The sequence below is a fragment of the Panulirus ornatus genome, chromosome 55, assembly GCF_036320965.1.
Source record: "Panulirus ornatus isolate Po-2019 chromosome 55, ASM3632096v1, whole genome shotgun sequence".
NCBI classification, from domain to species: domain Eukaryota; kingdom Metazoa; phylum Arthropoda; class Malacostraca; order Decapoda; family Palinuridae; genus Panulirus; species Panulirus ornatus.
In genome coordinates, this window is record NC_092278.1 from 20,992,295 (window position 1) to 21,012,172 (window position 19,878).

The window sequence follows — 19,878 nt, forward strand, 5'->3', positions numbered from 1 at the left end:
GCCACTCCCTGGAGACCACTTCATGGTTTACCTTGACCACTTTAAATGCCTCTCATATGCTCAATGACTGCATGTCGTCCCCTGTATACCACATCTGTCCAATTTATTCTATCCTATGCATGCCTCCTTCCCTCCAGAATATTCAATTCCTGACACCCAATTTTTTTGTTTCATCATCCTTCCATCTCTTTGGTCTCCTACTTTCAGAGCCATGGTTTTATGGTTGGGTTAAACTGATAGCTTCTTTGAAATGGAATAACAGCTTCTGATTAGATAAGCTACATTCTTTTCTCTTGAATTTTGGGATTTCATTGTTTATGGATTTTTAATGGAATGTTGTGTGGCATTTCAAGGTTAAGAATGCTTCTGTCTCACATGATTACATGGTAAAGGAAAAGATCTGTGTCAGTTAAGACTACACATTCTTCACTTTATTGTTACATGCTGCTCAAGTAAAAGGTCATTTCCTAATGGAGATGACTCCCATGCATTTTGCATATTAGTGGAAAATTTAGTCCAGGTTTGCTGATATTTTTACCCTTTTTATTTGATTACATCTAACCCTTGCTAATATTCTATTTTACCACAGTGGGCGACAACTCTAAGCTCTGAGAGCGGGGAGGTGTGGCAGCGCGAGGTAACAACAAGAAGACAATTTATCCAACATTTTTCTTCACACTTCCTCGCTAGCCTCTTCCCTGGGCTGGATGATCTACCTCCAGACTTTGCCACACAGCCACCTGATAAATTTGATGATACATTACCAAAGGTATTTCTTACCCAAGGTTCAGGATGTACCTGTAAGTGTTAGATATGGAATTCTGTGCTTTGGTAAAGTTTAGATGGTAGTTGTAAACAGATAGATGAATGTAGACCACCTAAATGGTATTGTCATTGAAAATAGGTATGGAGAGCCATGAAAATTATAGCCTTCCAAAACACTATATTGAAACAGATTTTCTTGTAGGACATGGGTGATCATTTCTGGATCTATTGAGGAAGTGCATCAAAATGTCATTTCCCTCAGCAAAATGAGGTTTGAGTGAAATTTTTTTCTGATTTACAGTTAACTGAAGAGAACATTGAACAGCTACGAGTGATACTACCAGAGCTGGCATCCTTGCTGGTAGTTGGAGAGGTTGTGGCAGTCCCTCCATTGCTCCAGTCTGCACTTCATTCCCGTGCCACTATTCCTCACACTCCCAGGTACCTCTAAATTATGCTCACTCAAGTAACTTCCTCACATGTTGAAGAACGTAGTTTAAGTAACCTGACATTGAAATTGTATTCTCAAGTAATTCTCAGCATCAACCCTTAGTATTAATCAGTTGTGGCAGTCCTATTGCTACAGTCTGTATTTCAGTATTGTGCACAATTCATTACAGTCCCAGTTACCTCTCACATGTGCTCTCATGTAACTCTCCCACTTGTTATTGAGCCTGCAGTTGTAACTTTTAATGTCAAGACCATACTCCTAAGTACTTCTTTCCTAATCTCAACTCTTATTATCAAGTAATAGACCTGTAATGATAAGCCTTATCTTAGATATAGTTTTTACTAAACGTTAACACCTTTTCTTTCATAGATAGATAGGTTATCAGGTCTATTGTGAAAAGTATTTGTAATGACCAATTTTAGTACCATTACTCCATAACTATAGTTTTACTACCACTCCTCCAGTTTCTGTTACAGTGATACCACTGTTATCTCTCCTAATGAAGCTGCAGCTCTTTTTAGTTTTCTTTTCTCTAATTCCACCTTGGATGACTAACATTTCCTCACTTCCTTATGTTTTTCTCCTTGACTTTTTCCTTACCAAAATGTAATTATGTTGCTTTTATTCACATTTACTCTCTATTTTCTCCTTTCATGCACTCTCCAAAACTCAGTAACCAGATTCTTTCATTACTATTTTTTTCCATACATGTTTTATTATTATTGTTATTATTATATAACCTTAAGGCCTGTTTTATGGAATACATGCAACATCAAGGCTGCACTTCATGTATGGGTAGGGAAATTATGGACTCCTTTAACTGCATTGGTAGATAAGTAGATAAAGAGATGGTTACAGGGATTAAGAATGTGATTGTTGGATAAACTGACAGTGGATAGAAGGCTAGGTTGGTTGAAACATGATCACCAGAGATATGGTTTTTTTAGTGTCTTACTGGGTATGATTATCTTCCAGGAGTAGTGGAACATTTGTGAAGGAAGGGAGTAGTGATGTGTATGCCTCAGCAGTCACTACAGCTAACTCTGCCACTCCGCGTAATACCCCTGACCGAGATGGTGTCATCAGAGGTCAGCAGCTGCGACCGTCCTCACTTACTCGGTGAGTTGATACCTTCACATTTGTTGCTGCAGCACCATATTATTGTATGTTACTTTATCATTACACATATAATTTATTTTCTCCACAGCTATACTGTATTAATTTTGTTCTTTTCTACCTCTCATTTAGTTCTCAAAGAATTATATCTTGGGCCCTTGAATGCGAAAGATAGGAAGAAGGTGGACATGTTGGAAATGGATTAGTGAGGATGATGTGTGGTGTGAATTGGTTTGATACCATAAGGATTGACAGCATAAGAGAGATGTGTGTAGTAGGCAGAGTCTGACTGAGACAGCTGACCAAGGTGGGCTGAAATGGTTCAGACATATGAAGAGGGTAAGTAAGAAAAGACTGACAAAGATGATCTACATGTTACAAGTAGAGGAAAGAAAGGGGAGGGGAAGAATGAGAGGATGGAGTGGAGCTTTTAGGTGATTGGATATTGAATGTAAAGGAGATTGAGAGGCATACTTAAGAATGAGATTGATTGGTGTAGTATATGGGGTTGGGAATGCTGTCATTTGGCTGAAGAAAGGCATATGAAGTGGTCAAGTCAGATAATGGAATGATTGATAGGGCTTGGCTGTGGATGGTACGTTTTGGTTTCAGCGCATTATACAAGACAGCTTTTGAGTTGATGTGTGTAGTTGTTCATTTGTTCCTTATGCTACGTTAGTAAGGCAGTAGAAGCACATGGTTAAAAAGAAGCTCTAGCCATTGACTGTAGAAATGGGGAAGCATTTAAACTACATTTACCATACAGTTAACTGCTAAGAAATATCCATATCCTACTTTCTTAAATGATTGTCTCATTCCATCAAATGTTCATGGACAGTGATGAGGTTGATGGCTCAGATAATCAGTATATGCCTTGAACTCTGCAGGGAACACCATGAGTCAGAAACAGACACAGAGGAGTTTGAAAAAGTTGGTTGCAGTGGAGGCAGTGATGGCACATTTTCTCCCATGGAGGTGAGAAGCTACTCACAATTTTGTTTTTAATATTTTTGGTATTTATTATAAGATGATTTTGTTCATTATATGATTGGTGGAATGGCTGGCTAGAGATGAATCAAGCAGTAAGTTGATGGTTCAAAATTTTTTATTCATTTGATATATATTCTGATTCTATGTATCTATCTGTCTGTCTCTATTTCTGATGCCTGTTCCCATTGGGAACTCCTTCAAGTGGGTGGCCATGGCAAAAAAGGGTCTCCGTAACTGTTGAACTCCAGTGCCGCTTCTTAACCTTTAGTGCCTCACCCTTAACAGGCCAGTGATAGAGGGAAACTCTAGCACGGTGTTTTCAGAGACTTCTTAGTGTTCCTAACAACTACTTCTACCTAATGTGTCTACCTAATGTTCCTGCCTAATGTTGTGAGAGTTACTAGTATTTCTGGCAAGGATACAAAGGGAATGATTATTGTTCTTGGACAGAGAAGGTGCTTGTGTATAAGGTTGAAAATATTGATAGAGACATTACTTTCCCGTATCAAATTGCAGTTGTGTGTAAAGTGAATAATTAGGAAAACACTGTAGTAGTGTGGTTGACTTTTAACCTTGCTCATTGTTAAGGATGCATGTATGAGAACAGAGAAGTGCTGTGGTCTTGATTCATCCATATAACTGGAAACTACCCCCATATTATTGGGAGCAAGGTGAATTTTAATGGATGGAAATATGAGTTAAAGAATTCTGAATGAGAGTGTGGGGATGTGAACAAGGTATATGTTAATGCACGGAAATATAAGGAACATGGGAATTATGAATGAGAGTGTAAGGTTATTTTAGTAATGATAGAATGTGGAAATGTGTGTTATGAGGGATGGGATTGTAACATCATGGGAATGTAGGGAATGTTTTAGTCAGGAATTGAAGAGAAGTAGTATGGTCTTGGGGGAATGTAGGATATAGGAGAGTGAGGGAAATTTTATGATCCTGAGGAAATCTGGAGAATATGAGTCTGTGGGTAAGGGAATCATTCTAATAAGGAAATATAGGGATTAGGAATGAGAGTGTTGGGGAATTATTATGGTACTGAGAGAAAGTGGGGATTAGAAATTATTTTAGTGCATTACCATGATCTGAAAGATATTAAGGACTGGAAAATGTGGATTAGATATTGTGCTCTTCAGGAATTAAATCACTGGGAGGTGTTGGATGTGAATTGTTTGTGATCTTGGGAATATGGTTAGGGAATAAGTAATTTAGGGAAAGTGGTCATACAAATGAAATATGCTGGAGATTAACTGCATGAATAATGCATTGTTTAGAAAAGCCTAATTTCCTAATGCTTGCTGTTATGCAATCAATGTTCAACAGCTTAACTTTGTCATGCACATGCTGTATAAGTGTGAATTACCCTTAATGAAAATATCTACAACTTTTTTTTATGGGAATCATTTCCTCTTAATGTAATCCATTCAGTCATATGGAACTTCTTATCTTTAGTGGTTGCAGGTAAGCCTCTTACATCTGACATTACATGCATCTTTTGTGGATATTAATATGCAGAACTCAGTCCAGACCGTGCAGGCTGGCAAAGGGCACAGATACCCAGTACCATGCTACTACTACCCTTTTATATAAGCATATAGGTGTATTAATCATAATGGATGAATACTTGTGAAAAATGCATTAGTCATAGATGTTTTATAAGCATGTAGCATTCAAAAGATTTGAAAGTTGAGGATGAGTTTTTAGAAGGAATAGAGAAGTGTGAAGGAAGTAAACATGAGGAAGTAAATACATTGTTCATTTTGAGGGATAACTCATTACCTTATCATCAGATTTGTGCTCACTCAGTCTTTAAGATATATGGTTGTAGTTAAGGAAGAAGGCTTTATAAAAAATGTAGATTGGGGAAATTTTTTAATTGACTTTAATTCCATGCACTTCTAAGTGAATCACTAATTTCATACTCTCTTGTGTAAATGAATCAAGAATCTCAAACATTGTTGTTCAAATGTAAACACCCATTTTCTTTGTCTTCATGCATTTTTTGTAATACCCATAGTAGGGCTTTTTTTTCCAGAATCTACACTAAATACTGTAGAGACTGTAAATATCATATTTATTCGAGTTATATTCCTGTGTGTGTGGCTGATCCCTGGAACTTATTTCAGGTAATGCCTGATAACATTCGGGGATCTGTGAAGACGAAACACCATTTTTCCACACAAGTTAATGAGTCAAAACATATAAAGTTAGATGGGGGCCATGGTCCTCCCTCACCAATTGCTGGGAGTCAGGAAGAGTTGAGGTGTGTAGTATTAATTTTATGAAACTACCAATATACATGTTAGTCACATTCTTTATGTTTGTGATCTTACCTGTCTTTGTTTATGTTTCTTTATCTTTCTTTATATCTATTAAACTTTTTGGTAGTCTAACTATGCTTAAAATGGGGTATTACATACATGATTTTGTTTAAACTTTTTGAGTATTGATCATCTTTATGCTCTTAATTTTGGAGACTCATCAGTAATACTTGAGATGCTGTTACATGATCTTAATGGCTAGTAGTTGGTTTCAGTATTTAAGAAATTTTGGTGTAAGTGAACTTGTAGAACTATCTGCTTTTTAAGTGAAATAATTTCATATTAGAGTCTCCCATCAGAGTCAGTTTTTGTACCTTTTTAAATCTCAGTTATTTTTGTACTTGGATCGTGATGAAGAAAAATCATGTTGCTGATTTTCAAGGTGGAACATCAAGATTTAGCCATTATTGATGATACATAAACTGAATTTGGAACTCACTTTTGTGGGTTTAGAATTTCCTATGAAGCAGATATTGTTAATTGATTGAAAATTTTTATGTAAGATAAATATTATAGGTTGCTAGCTACATGATGGTTTGCTTGCATTTCTCATTAGAGATGTCTATATAATGTATAATGCTCTAACTCTGGGCTACCCTGCTGTATTGTGGCAAACATGGGAATAGATATAGGTAGATATTTAGTTAGCTAACTAGTTTATTGAATAAGTTAGCACATAAGAATGAAGTAATACATGACAATACAGCATTTATATATTTACAATATAGATATGTTAGAAACACTAGAATGAGAATTTGTAAAGTGAATTATGCTTTTAAGGCATATCCTTTCTAAAGCCTGTTGCTTTACACTAATGTCTTTTTCTCCTGTCTGTATCCTTATTGCAACTCTGCTCTGTGATCTGTCAATGATTAACCTCACTTGAAACCATTATGATTTTTCCATTGTCAGTTTCTTTCTCCCTCCTCCTCTCGCTCCTGCTTCTTCTCCACAGTCTCTCCCTTTCTCACCTGGGCAACTCATATAAGGGACACCATGGAGCAGGAGTAATGCTCTGTAGTTGCAGCCTGTGACACTTGGGTCAAGCAAGGTTGGCAGAGTTCTGCTTACTATGGTTTGTGTTCAGCTGGTTACTGAGGTATGTTAGAGCATCCTCCCATTCTTTCTTCTTGGGAGGACATTGGCCCATAAAGTGTGAGACTTCAATGCTAACCCATAAAGGTGGGAGACTGGCATATAAGCATAGGCTTTTGTTTAGGTGCTAGTTGTCTCTGAATGCCCAGTGAAGAACCTAGTTGGTAGAAAACTGGCTTAAACGATAAGGGGTTTTATTTAGGTGCTAGATATATATAACTGACCCGTTGCGAGTAATGAATTTCATTCTTATACATAAATGAGTTATTACCATACGAGGATAAGATAATTGTTGCATTTTATGGGATTGCTTAAATGATATGATGCATTGTTATGATTTGGATGGCACTTTTGTGTATCAGGGAGTGACTGGAGTATATGGTAGTCCTTGAGCTTTGAGTGTTAGGAGCCTAAACTTGCAAGTGAGTGTAAGGCATACAAAGGATAGTGGATTAGAGGGATGTGTAATGCGGGGGATGACGTAGTGTCAGTGGACTGAAGCAGGCATATGAAGCAGTCAGGTAATAACCAAAGAAAGGTCTGTGAGGCATGGTTGTGAATAGGGGGCTGTGGTTTTAGTGCAGTACAAATAACAGCTAGGTAGTGAATGTAAGCAAATGAGGCCATTTCTTTGTCAATTTGTGACACAACCTTGCTAATGTGGGAAATGACATATCCTGCACTAGCAAGGAAGCACCTGTAAAAGAGGAAGAAATAGCCTCATTTGCTCATGTCCACTCTAGTTTGTCATGTATGATTCAATGAAGCCAGAATGCCCTATCTACAACCAGACCCAATTTTTTTTTTTATCTTTCCATGGTTTCCCATGATTGCTTCATAAGGCCTGGTTCAGCCCATCAGCAGTATGCCATCCCGTGTATACCACATCATTTTAACTCGCTTTATCCCTTGCACACCGTCCTGCACATTCAGGTCCCCATACACTCAAAGCCTCTTTCACTCCATCCTCCCCCCTCCACCTTGGTTTCCTCCTTTTCCTTGTTTTCCTCACTTTTGACATGTATTCCCTCTTAGTCATCCTCTGCTTATTCATCCTAGCAATTGTCCATACCTTTTTGGCTCTCTCATACTCATTCCTCTTACTACCGCTCTTTCCTCTTATCCTGTTATTTTGTTATTTGATCAACCCTCCTCACACCACATATTGTCCTCAAATATTCCATTTCCAGCACATCCAACCCCTTCCCTACATTTTTATCTAAGCCCACACCATAGATCCACCCAGTAATGATGAGACTACTGTACTGTACTATACCATCAAACATATACCATCTTTACCCATAAAAGCAATGACATCTTGTTCCACACATTCCTCAATATGCTCTGGATCTTTGCACCCTCACTCACCCTATGGCTCACTTCAGTTCCCTTGGTTCTATTTGCTGCCATATTCACTCCCAGGTATGTAGAACAATCCAGTTCCTTCAATTTCCTTCCATTCAAAATGGATAACTGGTCCATTTTCACTGCTGAACCTAAAAACGTTGCTTTTTAATTCTTACTGTCAACTTTCTGCTTTCACTCCCTCTCCCAAGCTCAGAAATGAGCATCTTTTTTTTTTTTTACTCAAATCTGCTATCAGTGTTGTGTCATCAGCAAGCAACAACTGTCTCATCTCCCAGGCTTCCCCACCCCCAACAGATTGCATATCTCCCATACCACCCTATTCATAAACAAATTAAACAGCCATGGTGATATCACACACCCCTGCTGCAGACCCACCTTCACATGGAACCAATCACCTTCTCTTGGTATTTGCATACATGCCTTGGAAGCAGTTGGTTCATGATTTCTTACATGGCTGCCTAATCTATTGAGCTTTTTATCATCCTTAGACTGCCAAGATTTGAATCTTCTCTGTACACTTGAGTCACTGTTCATCTTGATTACTTTGCATTATGGTACCAAGAATGCAACAAATCATTTAAATTAATCATGATTCTTATTTTAAGTGGTCTCACAAATAAAGCAGCTAATGTTATAGATTGGTAAGATGTAAATATGATCACTTTATGTTCATATAAGGAGTGAGATGTATCATTTGGGACTTAAGTTTCGAGTAGGTGAGAAGGATTTAGGGAATCTGTTGTTTTTGGTGCTCAGTGCAGGTAAAGGGATTTTTTTAAATTGGCTGTGGAGTTTATTTTGAAATTGTTTTGATCTTCAGTTTTCTGAGTAACAGCATCAACAGCAGTTGTTTTGAATTAGCGTGGAGGGTATGGGCATTCTTCCCAATAGGCAGGGGAGCGTAGCCACACCAGGGAGCGTAGCCACGCAGGTGAGCCTAGCTTCGGTGTCCCCCCAAGACCCCCAGCACAGCCCAGAGTCTGTGCTCACCTCCCAGGAGTTTGTCACCGCTGAATTCTACATTGACGAGTCGATGCCCTCCAGCTACACCGAGAGCAGCGGCACTGCAGCCTCCGGCCCGAGGCACCACCTGCCTTTGGTGAAGACGCATCATGTCATCACAGCAGAGCTGCAGCAACAGCTGGAGGACAAGAATACTGCCATTATTGCACTACAGGTGAGAGCAATATATGTAGTATTACTTGATATCTCAGAAGAGGTGGGATTTGATTTCGTACTGTTAACAGGGATGATCTCTGGGGATTGATTATATACTGAACTGTAGGTGAAATTCCTGTAAAGTATATTTATTTATGATATTACCTATTTGTTAGTACTTAATTGTATACAAAAGGAGTTTTACATTCATGGGGCATAGTCTTTTGAATATTCTCCTCTATCATACCACTGCTTAAGTTGATTTTATATATACTGTCTGCTTGCTTTAGCCATTTCATCTGTTATGTAAGTATGTATGGATGGATGTGATTGTTTTTTGATACATATTCACCTTTTGCTTCTTTACTGACATAGCATCAAGAACAGACGATTGAGATTTTTGCAAGTTAATACATGAGAGAAGATTTTCCGTTATGACCATGCACCCACTCTTCTTGGTTGTCTTTTCTGATGCACAGGAGATACTTAGTGTTCTTTTTACCCTATCGTTAGGGGAAATATTGATGATAGTGATGATAATGATAATGATAATTGACATACTGTCAGTGGACTGAATCAGGCCATGTGAAGCATCTGGGGTAAACCATGGGGTCTGGTTTTGGATAGGAAGTTGTAGGGTAATTGACGTGCTGTTAGTGGAGCATCTAGGGTAAACCATGGAAAAGTCTGTGGGACCTGGTTTTGGATAGGGGGTTGTGGTTTTGATTCTAATGCAGGAAATGGTGATCAAGTATGAAAAAAAATGTTGATAATGATATTTATGGTAATGATGATAATATTGATAGTTTTTTTTTTTTTTTATATACTTTGTCGCTGTCTCCCGCGTTTACGAGGTAGCGCAAGGAAACAGACGAAAGAAATGGCCCAACCCCCCCATACACATGTATATACATACGTCCACACACGCAAATATACATACCTACACAGCTTTCCATGGTTTACCCCAGACGCTTCACATGCCCTGATTCAATCCACTGACAGCACGTCAGCCCCGGTATACCACATCGCTCCAATTCACTCTGTTCCTTGCCCTCCTTTCACCCTCCTGCATGTTCAGGCCCCGATCACACAAAATCTTTTTCACTCCATCTTTCCACCTCCAATTTGGTCTCCCTCTTCTCCTTGTTCCCTCCACCTCCGACACATATATCCTCTTGGTCAATCTTTCCTCACTCATTCTCTCCATGTGCCCAAACCACTTCAAAACACCCTCTTCTGCTCTCTCAACCACGCTCTTTTTATTTCCACACATCTCTCTTACCCTTACGTTACTCACTCGATCAAACCACCTCACACCACACATTGTCCTCAAACATCTCGTTTCCAGCACATCCATCCTCCTGCGCACAACTCTATCCATAGCCCATGCCTCGCAACCATACAACATTGTTGGAACCACTATTCCTTCAAACATACCCATTTTTGCTTTCCGAGATAATGTTCTCGACTTCCACACATTCTTCAAGGCCCCCAGAATTTTCGCCCCCTCCCCCACCCTATGATCCACTTCCGCTTCCATGGTTCCATCCGCTGCCAGATCCACTCCCAGATATCTAAAACACTTCACTTCCTCCAGTTTTTCTCCATTCATTGATAGTAATAGTAATTTTTATAATAATGGTAGATATCATGATGATAATATGGTAGCACTGATAATGAAAATGATAGCAACAGTAATAATAATGATTATCCCAAAGAAAAGAGGAGTAAGAATGCTACCCTCATGTCTCCTGCATGTCATAGAAGGCTACTAAAGTAAGTTGGAACTAGAAGGCTGAAAATTCTCCCCTTCTATGTTATTTCTTTCAATAATTAGGAGGGGGTGGGATTGGCTGAGGTAGGGTGAACATGATGAGGTTCAGGAGGGACTGTAGGGGCATGGTTTACGAGAGTTGGGGTAGTCATTGGACAGTGAACAGGTGATGGAGCTAAGCGAGGATTATTGCCTGAAGGCACAGTCATATTTTTCTGATACAGTTTCACTTAGGAGAGGAATAGGAGAATCTCTGGGATAGGGGAGAAAGAATACTGCCCACGTATTCCCTGTGTGTCATAGAAGGCGACTAAAAGGGGTAGGAGTGAGGGGGTAGAAATCCTCCCCTCCTGTTTTTCTTTTCCAAAAGAAGAACAGAAAAGGGGGCCAGTTGAGGATTTTTTCCTCTAAAGTTCAGTCATCTGTTCATTATGCAGCTTCTTTAATGTAGCTAGTGGTGAATATGTATGAATGTATATATCTATTTATATTATATTACTCACGTTATATTATCCCCAACGGGAATGAATAAAGGCAGCAAGTGTGAATTTTGTGCATGTGTATATATGTATATGTCTGTGTATGTATATATATGTATACGTTGAAATGTATAGGTATGTATATGTGCGTGTGTGGATGGGTTGGTTGGGCCATTCTTTCCTCTGTTTCCTTGCGCTACCTCGCTTAACGCGGGAGACAGTGTCAAAGTATAATGATAAAATATGATAATACATTATTTTTTTTTTTATTTTTTTTATTATACTTTGTCGCTGTCTCCCGCGTTTGCGAGGTAGCGCAAGGAAACAGACGAAAGAAATGGCCCAACCCCCCCCATACACATGTATATACATACGTCCACACACGCAAATATACATACCTACACAACTTTCCATGATTTACCCCAGACGCTTCACATGCCTTGATTCAATCCACTGACAGCACGTCAACCCTGGTATACCACATCGCTCCAATTCACTCTATTCCTTGCCCTCCTTTCACCCTCCTGCATGTTCAGGCCCCGATCACACAAAATATTTTTCACTCCATCTTTCCACCTCCAATTTGGTCTCCCTCTTCTCCTCGTTCCCTCCACCTCCGACACATATATCCTCTTGGTCAATCTTTCCTCACTCATTCTCTCCATGTGCCCAAACCACTTCAAAACACCCTCTTCTGCTCTCTCAACCACGCTCTTTTTATTTCCACACATCTCTCTTACCCTTACGTTACTCACTCGATCAAACCACCTCACACCACACATTGTCCTCAAACATCTCATTTCCAGCACATCCATCCTCCTGCGCACAACTCTATCCATAGCCCACGCCTCGCAACCATACAACATTGTTGGAACCACTATTCCTTCAAACATACCCATTTTTGCTTTCCGAGATAATGTTCTCGACTTCCACACATTCTTCAAGGCCCCCAGAATTTTCGCCCCCTCCCCCACCCTATGATCCACTTCCGCTTCCATGGTTCCATCCGCTGCCAGATCCACTCCCAGATATCTAAAACACTTCACTTCCTCCAGTTTTTCTCCATTCATTGATAGTAATAGTAATTTTTATAATAATGGTAGATATCATGATGATAATATGGTAGCACTGATAATGAAAATGATAGCAACAGTAATAATAATGATTATCCCAAAGAAAAGAGGAGTAAGAATGCTACCCTCATGTCTCCTGCATGTCATAGAAGGCTACTAAAGTAAGTTGGAACTAGAAGGCTGAAAATTCTCCCCTTCTATGTTATTTCTTTCAATAATTAGGAGGGGGTGGGATTGGCTGAGGTAGGGTGAACATGATGAGGTTCAGGAGGGACTGTAGGGGCATGGTTTACGAGAGTTGGGGTAGTCATTGGACAGTGAACAGGTGATGGAGCTAAGCGAGGATTATTGCCTGAAGGCACAGTCATATTTTTCTGATACAGTTTCACTTAGGAGAGGAATAGGAGAATCTCTGGGATAGGGGAGAAAGAATACTGCCCACGTATTCCCTGTGTGTCATAGAAGGCGACTAAAAGGGGTAGGAGTGAGGGGGTAGAAATCCTCCCCTCCTGTTTTTCTTTTCCAAAAGAAGAACAGAAAAGGGGGCCAGTTGAGGATTTTTTCCTCTAAAGTTCAGTCATCTGTTCATTATGCAGCTTCTTTAATGTAGCTAGTGGTGAATATGTATGAATGTATATATCTATTTATATTATATTACTCACGTTATATTATCCCCAACGGGAATGAATAAAGGCAGCAAGTGTGAATTTTGTGCATGTGTATATATGTATATGTCTGTGTATGTATATATATGTATACGTTGAAATGTATAGGTATGTATATGTGCGTGTGTGGATGGGTTGGTTGGGCCATTCTTTCCTCTGTTTCCTTGCGCTACCTCGCTTAACGCGGGAGACAGTGTCAAAGTATAATGATAAAATATGATAATACATTATTTTTTTTTTTATTTTTTTTATTATACTTTGTCGCTGTCTCCCGCGTTTGCGAGGTAGCGCAAGGAAACAGACGAAAGAAATGGCCCAACCCCCCCCATACACATGTATATACATACGTCCACACACGCAAATATACATACCTACACAACTTTCCATGATTTACCCCAGACGCTTCACATGCCTTGATTCAATCCACTGACAGCACGTCAACCCTGGTATACCACATCGCTCCAATTCACTCTATTCCTTGCCCTCCTTTCACCCTCCTGCATGTTCAGGCCCCGATCACACAAAATATTTTTCACTCCATCTTTCCACCTCCAATTTGGTCTCCCTCTTCTCCTCGTTCCCTCCACCTCCGACACATATATCCTCTTGGTCAATCTTTCCTCACTCATTCTCTCCATGTGCCCAAACCACTTCAAAACACCCTCTTCTGCTCTCTCAACCACGCTCTTTTTATTTCCACACATCTCTCTTACCCTTACGTTACTCACTCGATCAAACCACCTCACACCACACATTGTCCTCAAACATCTCATTTCCAGCACATCCATCCTCCTGCGCACAACTCTATCCATAGCCCACGCCTCGCAACCATACAACATTGTTGGAACCACTATTCCTTCAAACATACCCATTTTTGCTTTCCGAGATAATGTTCTCGACTTCCACACATTCTTCAAGGCCCCCAGAATTTTCGCCCCCTCCCCCACCCTATGATCCACTTCCGCTTCCATGGTTCCATCCGCTGCCAGATCCACTCCCAGATATCTAAAACACTTCACTTCCTCCAGTTTTTCTCCATTCAAACTCACCTCCCACTTGACTTGATATACATTATATTATTGATATTTTATTACGGGACAGAGTGAATTGGAACAGTGTTGTATACTGGTGTCAGTGTGCCGTCAGTAGACTGAGCTAGGGCATGTGAAGTGTTCAGGGTAAGCAGGTTAAACTTGGAAAGGTCTGTGGGGCCTGGTTGTGGTTAGAGAGCTGTGGTGTTATTGCATTACAAATGACTGGTAGAAAATGGATGAGTGGATTTGGCCTTTCCTCATCTGTTCCCAGTGCTGCCTCACTAACTTAGGAAATGGCAATCAAGCATAGTAAATAGAATTTCAATTTATATTTGTGTATATACATGTATGTTGGTTCTGGGCTCAGCCTTCCTGAAGTAACACAACGAATGGAAAATCACCTTTGGGGAGACTATCTCATTGGGAGTACAGTTTTGTCAAAGAACTAATCTCTCCAAAGGAGTTTACATGTTCCTGCTACTGGAAGTGGTGCGTCCTTCAGCTGCCAGAGCCTTTAGAAAGGTCCTGGTCAACACCAGGACTCTTTGATAGAAATTGGTCAAGGATGATTATAGATGAATAGATAGATAGATACCTAATTGTCTTTCCCACTTTAGTAAGGTAGTATCTGGAACAGATGAACATTGTTCTCATTTGTACAAATCCACTCTTATCTGTCAAAGATAACATATGTATAGATAGAGAACTAAATAGTTAACAAAATGGTAGAAAGGTGGATGAATATGTGGATTCATATATTAGATTGACAGATTCCTAGCCATTAAAAACAGTGTTAGGTGAAGTGAGAGTGAAGTACACAGATTTGCAAAGATATAAACACAGAGATACATAGAGAACTATTAAGATTGACAGTGATACACTTTACGCTAGTGAAACATATTAGATATAAGGTGAAACTATTGTTGTATTGAAGCTCTTAAGTTTGTTATGCTTTAGATATGAAAATTTTCATTTTTATGTGTTGGTTTTTGTTTTGTCAGGAAAAGGATGTTGAACAATGTTATCTCTGTGCATGTGCATATGATGGAGAGTTTTTTCTTTTTTATGTACAAAGTAATGGAAAGTTGGTTAATGTTCTCCTTTTGGAGAGTCACGGTGTATGTCATTATAAGACATTTTCAACATGTGTAAACTGGTGTAAATTACTTTGTCAGGCATGAAGAACATTCTCAGAGCAAATGTAGGACATGCAAAACTAGTTGTTTTTTCTACATTTTCTAATTGGGTTAGTTTCATTCACCTGTAAGGTTGATACCACAGGGCAGGAGGGATTAAGATGATGATCATGTTATTGAAAAAGAGAAGAAAATAGGGGCATAGGAAGTAGGTGATTCGTTATTGATGCTGGGTTTTATGTGAATTTCCACAGGAAGGTAGGTTATTATGAATGACATCAAAACCAGAGTAAAGGGGAATTACATTTTATTCTTGTTAACACAATTTTCAGTGATTACACCTAGGAACTAGTGGTTACATTCCCCCCTTGGTCCATATCGAAATGTAGATCTTATTCTTCACCTTAACTGTGAAGTTTATGTTATACCATATACCTAAAGCTGATACATGTATCAGAACTGAGAAAATCCTTACATTTGGAGCTGTGATAAACCTTATTAACAAGGCTGTAACAGACCCACACCTAGGCCTGTGATAGACCTTCACTAGAGCTATGTTCAACCTGTCACCCAGTGCAGTGACAAATGTCACACTTTTGGCTCAGATTAACTTTCACCCAGAGCTGTGATGAACCTAAAACCTAGAGTTGTGACATACCACACACCCTCAATTTTGACAAACCTTCACCCAGAGCTGTGATAAACCTTGCACCTAGGGCTGTGATAAACCTCACGCCCTTGGCTCTGATAAACTTGACACCCAGGGCTGTGGTGAACCTTGAACCCCTGGCTCTGACGAACATTCAGTCATATCTCTGTTACACCTCACACCCAGGGTTGTAAGAGACCTTATGCCTGTGGCTTTGACAAATTTTTCATCCAGTGCTGTAACAAACTTTACTCCCTGACTTGTTACAAACCATATTCATATGACTGGCTACAATTAGGTTTTTCATATTCACCTCATTCCCTCCAATTCTGCACTCGCTCCTTTTTCTACCCTGTTTTTCCTCATATCTCTTTTATGTCTCACTTTCGTTTTATTTTATACTGTTTCTTTTTTCCCTTTCAGTTTACCTATGATGTCTTTTCTCTCTCAGATGTCTTTCATCGACCATGATTCATTTCTTGTTTTCCTTTGTCCTTTGTTGATCTCATAACTGCTCCTCCATCACCTATTTTCTTATCTTTGTATTTTCTCCATCATGATTTTCGTACTGCCCTCCTTTTAACTATTTCTTTATACCTCTTTCCTTTCTATCCTCTGATTTTCTTATTTTCTTCCTTTTTCCTCCCATTTACTTACTGTATATTTCTCCTATCTACATCTCTATTTTCCTGGTGTTCTTCCTTCCATCCTCAAGTTTGTACTCATTTTCTGTATTGGACTCTATGAAGCAGAACTGAAAACCTTGACATAAATAGTCTCCACTCTGCTTGACTCTAGTTACCATTGGTAACATAAGAACTTAGCTGAAGTTACACCAGCCACCTAACAGTTGGCTCAACCAGTTAGAGTGCTATTTCACTTAATCCAGTGTTGTTTTTACCATTCATCGTCATCAATGCTGGGTTTGTTTACTTCCCTTCCACCAAGTGTGTGTGTGTGTGTATGTGTATATCTGTCTGTATGTGTTTGTATGTGTGCACTTTTGTATGTTGTTATGCCTGTATGTCTGTTTGCATGTGTGTGTATTCTCGGAAACAGAATCAAGAACCTCTGCTTTGGTCTCAGACAGTTTAAAGGATTTAGTCTTCATCCTTGATTCTGAAATTAAAAAAGTATTTTTTCTTCGTGAGTCTGACATTACGGATAGTTCAGTGTTTTACTGAACTTCACCAGTGTTGGTGATTTAGTCTTCTTGTGAATTCTGACTGTAGATGGTTTAGTTTTCATTCTGGACTTTGACTAGGTGATAGTTTTTCTGGACTTTTACATTACAGATGATTTGGCTTTGTTCTTTACTTTCACAGGAGAGATTCTATAGTGTTGTCTGGACTCTAGTAGTGTATTTGAGTTACTTTACAATACGACAACAGTTTTGATTTAGTGTATGTTACTTGGTCTTTTGTTAGAAGATGAACCATTATCTGTTTCATAGATACTGACTTTGTGATTTGACTGTGTAATTCAGTTATGTTGTATCCTTTAGTTAAAGATGACAACACATTTGTTGATTTGTTTAGTTAGATAGTTTGTTCTTTGTCCAAATGTGAAAGTAACTATCTAACGGTGGTAGGTTGGCAGCATCCTTTGCAATTTAGATTGGTCATAGGGTCTATGTTATCTCAGTATTTTATTCTAGGGCAGCTCTTACCACTGCTGGAGTCATGACTCTAAGTGGGATCACCAAGCATTTCTCTTGGGGTCTTAAAACCATCAAGACTTCTCTTAGGCTGTCAAGACATATTTGTTCATATGCCAAAGAGAGCATCTCTCCAGCATCAGTTTATATTTTGAGTGTATTAAGCTTCAGTTGTTTTGCTCTGTCTCCTGCATTTGGTAGTTTTTCTGCTTTTGATAAGCATGTGATGTAAATATCTTTGGAAAAATTGTAATGTGCTGTCTTAAAAAAAAAGGTTGAGAACTACTGCTTAAGGGTCTGTTTTCCCAATTTTTTATTTACTTTTTTCTTTTATGGCTAGAAAAATTGATTCTCTTGGCCAGTAGCCATATCACATTTTATTCTTTTTGATTGTGAACTTAGGGAGATTTTGTAGCTACTTTATGGATTGGCCACCTCTCAGTTGATTCCAACTTATTTTGTCATTTCAAATCATTTTAGTCTTACGATCATACATTCAAGCACTTTACACAGAAATACATTTGGAAACAAGAAACATTTTGGTATTGTGACCATGTGTGACTCAGAGAAGCCCATATTTGTACTGCTTATGTTTAATTCACCTTGCACTATACAAGAATAAGAATGATGCATTAGCAGAAAGAAGAGGCAGGCTTTGCATTAGTGGTAGGGGTTTTGAATATATGATTTTATGATTGGTTGACCTTTTGTTACATGGCGAGTTTTCTTAGTTAAATGTTTGTTTTGCTGGTAATTATTGTCAAGCAGAACTGATCATAGACGAGTCAAGGATTTCATTTCCTTTACCTCACTTTCCGTTGTAATAAAGAAAAGAAAAATCCTCTTGTGCAGAGGTGATTCTTTTTGCTCCCTCTCATTTAGTCATTTTACCATAATGGTTAAGTATTAGATAACTTGATTTATTGGATAACTTAAGTCTTGAAAAAACTTTTGCTGTTCCTGTAATGTTCAAAGTACCAGATATTAACTGTAGTGTAGCTTTGCAAAATGAATAATTTCAAATCAGCTGATTTAGCAATTTAATTCATTAACTTATGATATTGTTTCATTACATGACCTTGTCATTCACATTTATTCTTGCTGACCCTAGTATTTGATTGTGAGTAGATTGTTGTCACAATACTTGTTAGCATGCTGATGTTTGTAGCTGATGAAGTATCTTTCTCAGTGCATCAAATGCAGGCTTGCCCTGAGCTTATCAACTCCTGCCCTCTGCACTGTAGGTTAACAGTTTAAAACAGTTGTATCTGTTTTATCTGTATATCCTATATGCTGTGTTCTGTACAGAGCTGACCATAAATGTTCTTTAAGTGTATCCAGTAAATTTCCTGAATCTCCTGGACTTTATCAGCTAAAGATCACCCTCAGTTTGTAAGTGATGAGACAAAACTTGATATATGCACTTCAAGAATTATCCCTTTTCCTTATTCTGAGTCACTGTACCCTGTATAAACCTTTCACTCGCTATGTCAGAAAACAGAAACCCCCTGTAGATGCACTCAGAATTCCCCCCAAACTTTACTATACTAGTTGAAGATCATCCCTCGTATATTAAGTGTAATCTTCTTTATATACTCACCACAGAAATTTTTCTCTAAAAATTAGAGATCAGACTTGATCTGTATTCTTATCTGATAATTGTTAACTGTACTGTTAGCATTATTATTTAGAATTTAGTAATGATCTGTAGTGTATTATAAGTTCCTGCAATGCTTCTTTGTTCTACCAGATTATCAGTTGCAGTTGCTTATTGATATTAGGTTAACCAGTTCATATTTTATTGCGTTTATCTGTGTAACATATATCTTCAGAATACTAAATCATTGGCTGTGCTCAAGTTCGTTTTGGCTGCTTTTGTTTTTTTCATGAATAAAGAAATCATTAATATGGAAAGTGCAATTTTGATCCCTTTATTTTTACACAAAGTTCATGTATTAGTATCATTGTCTGATCCTGCCATAAATGGATATAACAATATTACTATGAGAATGTGAACAGAAACAGTATTTCAGAGTAAACTGAGCCCTTGGCATTAATGTTGCATTCATTTATTTGATAATCCTGATTGATGTTAGTCAAGTTTAGGAGTGTTGGCATTTATGTTGGATTCTTTT

At 38.6% G+C, this 19,878-nt stretch overlaps 1 protein-coding gene across 4 annotated transcripts in view; it reads left to right on the top strand.

The window, feature by feature from the left end:
- The window catches only part of Atg17 (autophagy-related 17), a 176,604-nt gene that overhangs the window by 71,339 nt on the left and 85,387 nt on the right, over positions 1-19,878 (top strand). For 2 of the 4 annotated variants that reach the window (XM_071693020.1, XM_071693021.1), the window contains 6 exons: positions 590-769; positions 1,067-1,206; positions 2,192-2,335; positions 3,220-3,307; positions 5,461-5,597; positions 8,980-9,295. In XM_071693020.1, coding sequence (XP_071549121.1) covers positions 590-769; positions 1,067-1,206; positions 2,192-2,335; positions 3,220-3,307; positions 5,461-5,597; positions 8,980-9,295 — 1,005 coding nt within the window. The remainder of the gene's footprint in view (positions 1-589; positions 770-1,066; positions 1,207-2,191; positions 2,336-3,219; positions 3,308-5,460; positions 5,598-8,979; positions 9,296-19,878) is intronic. The other 2 variants (XM_071693024.1, XM_071693022.1) reach the window with 2 other exon arrangements.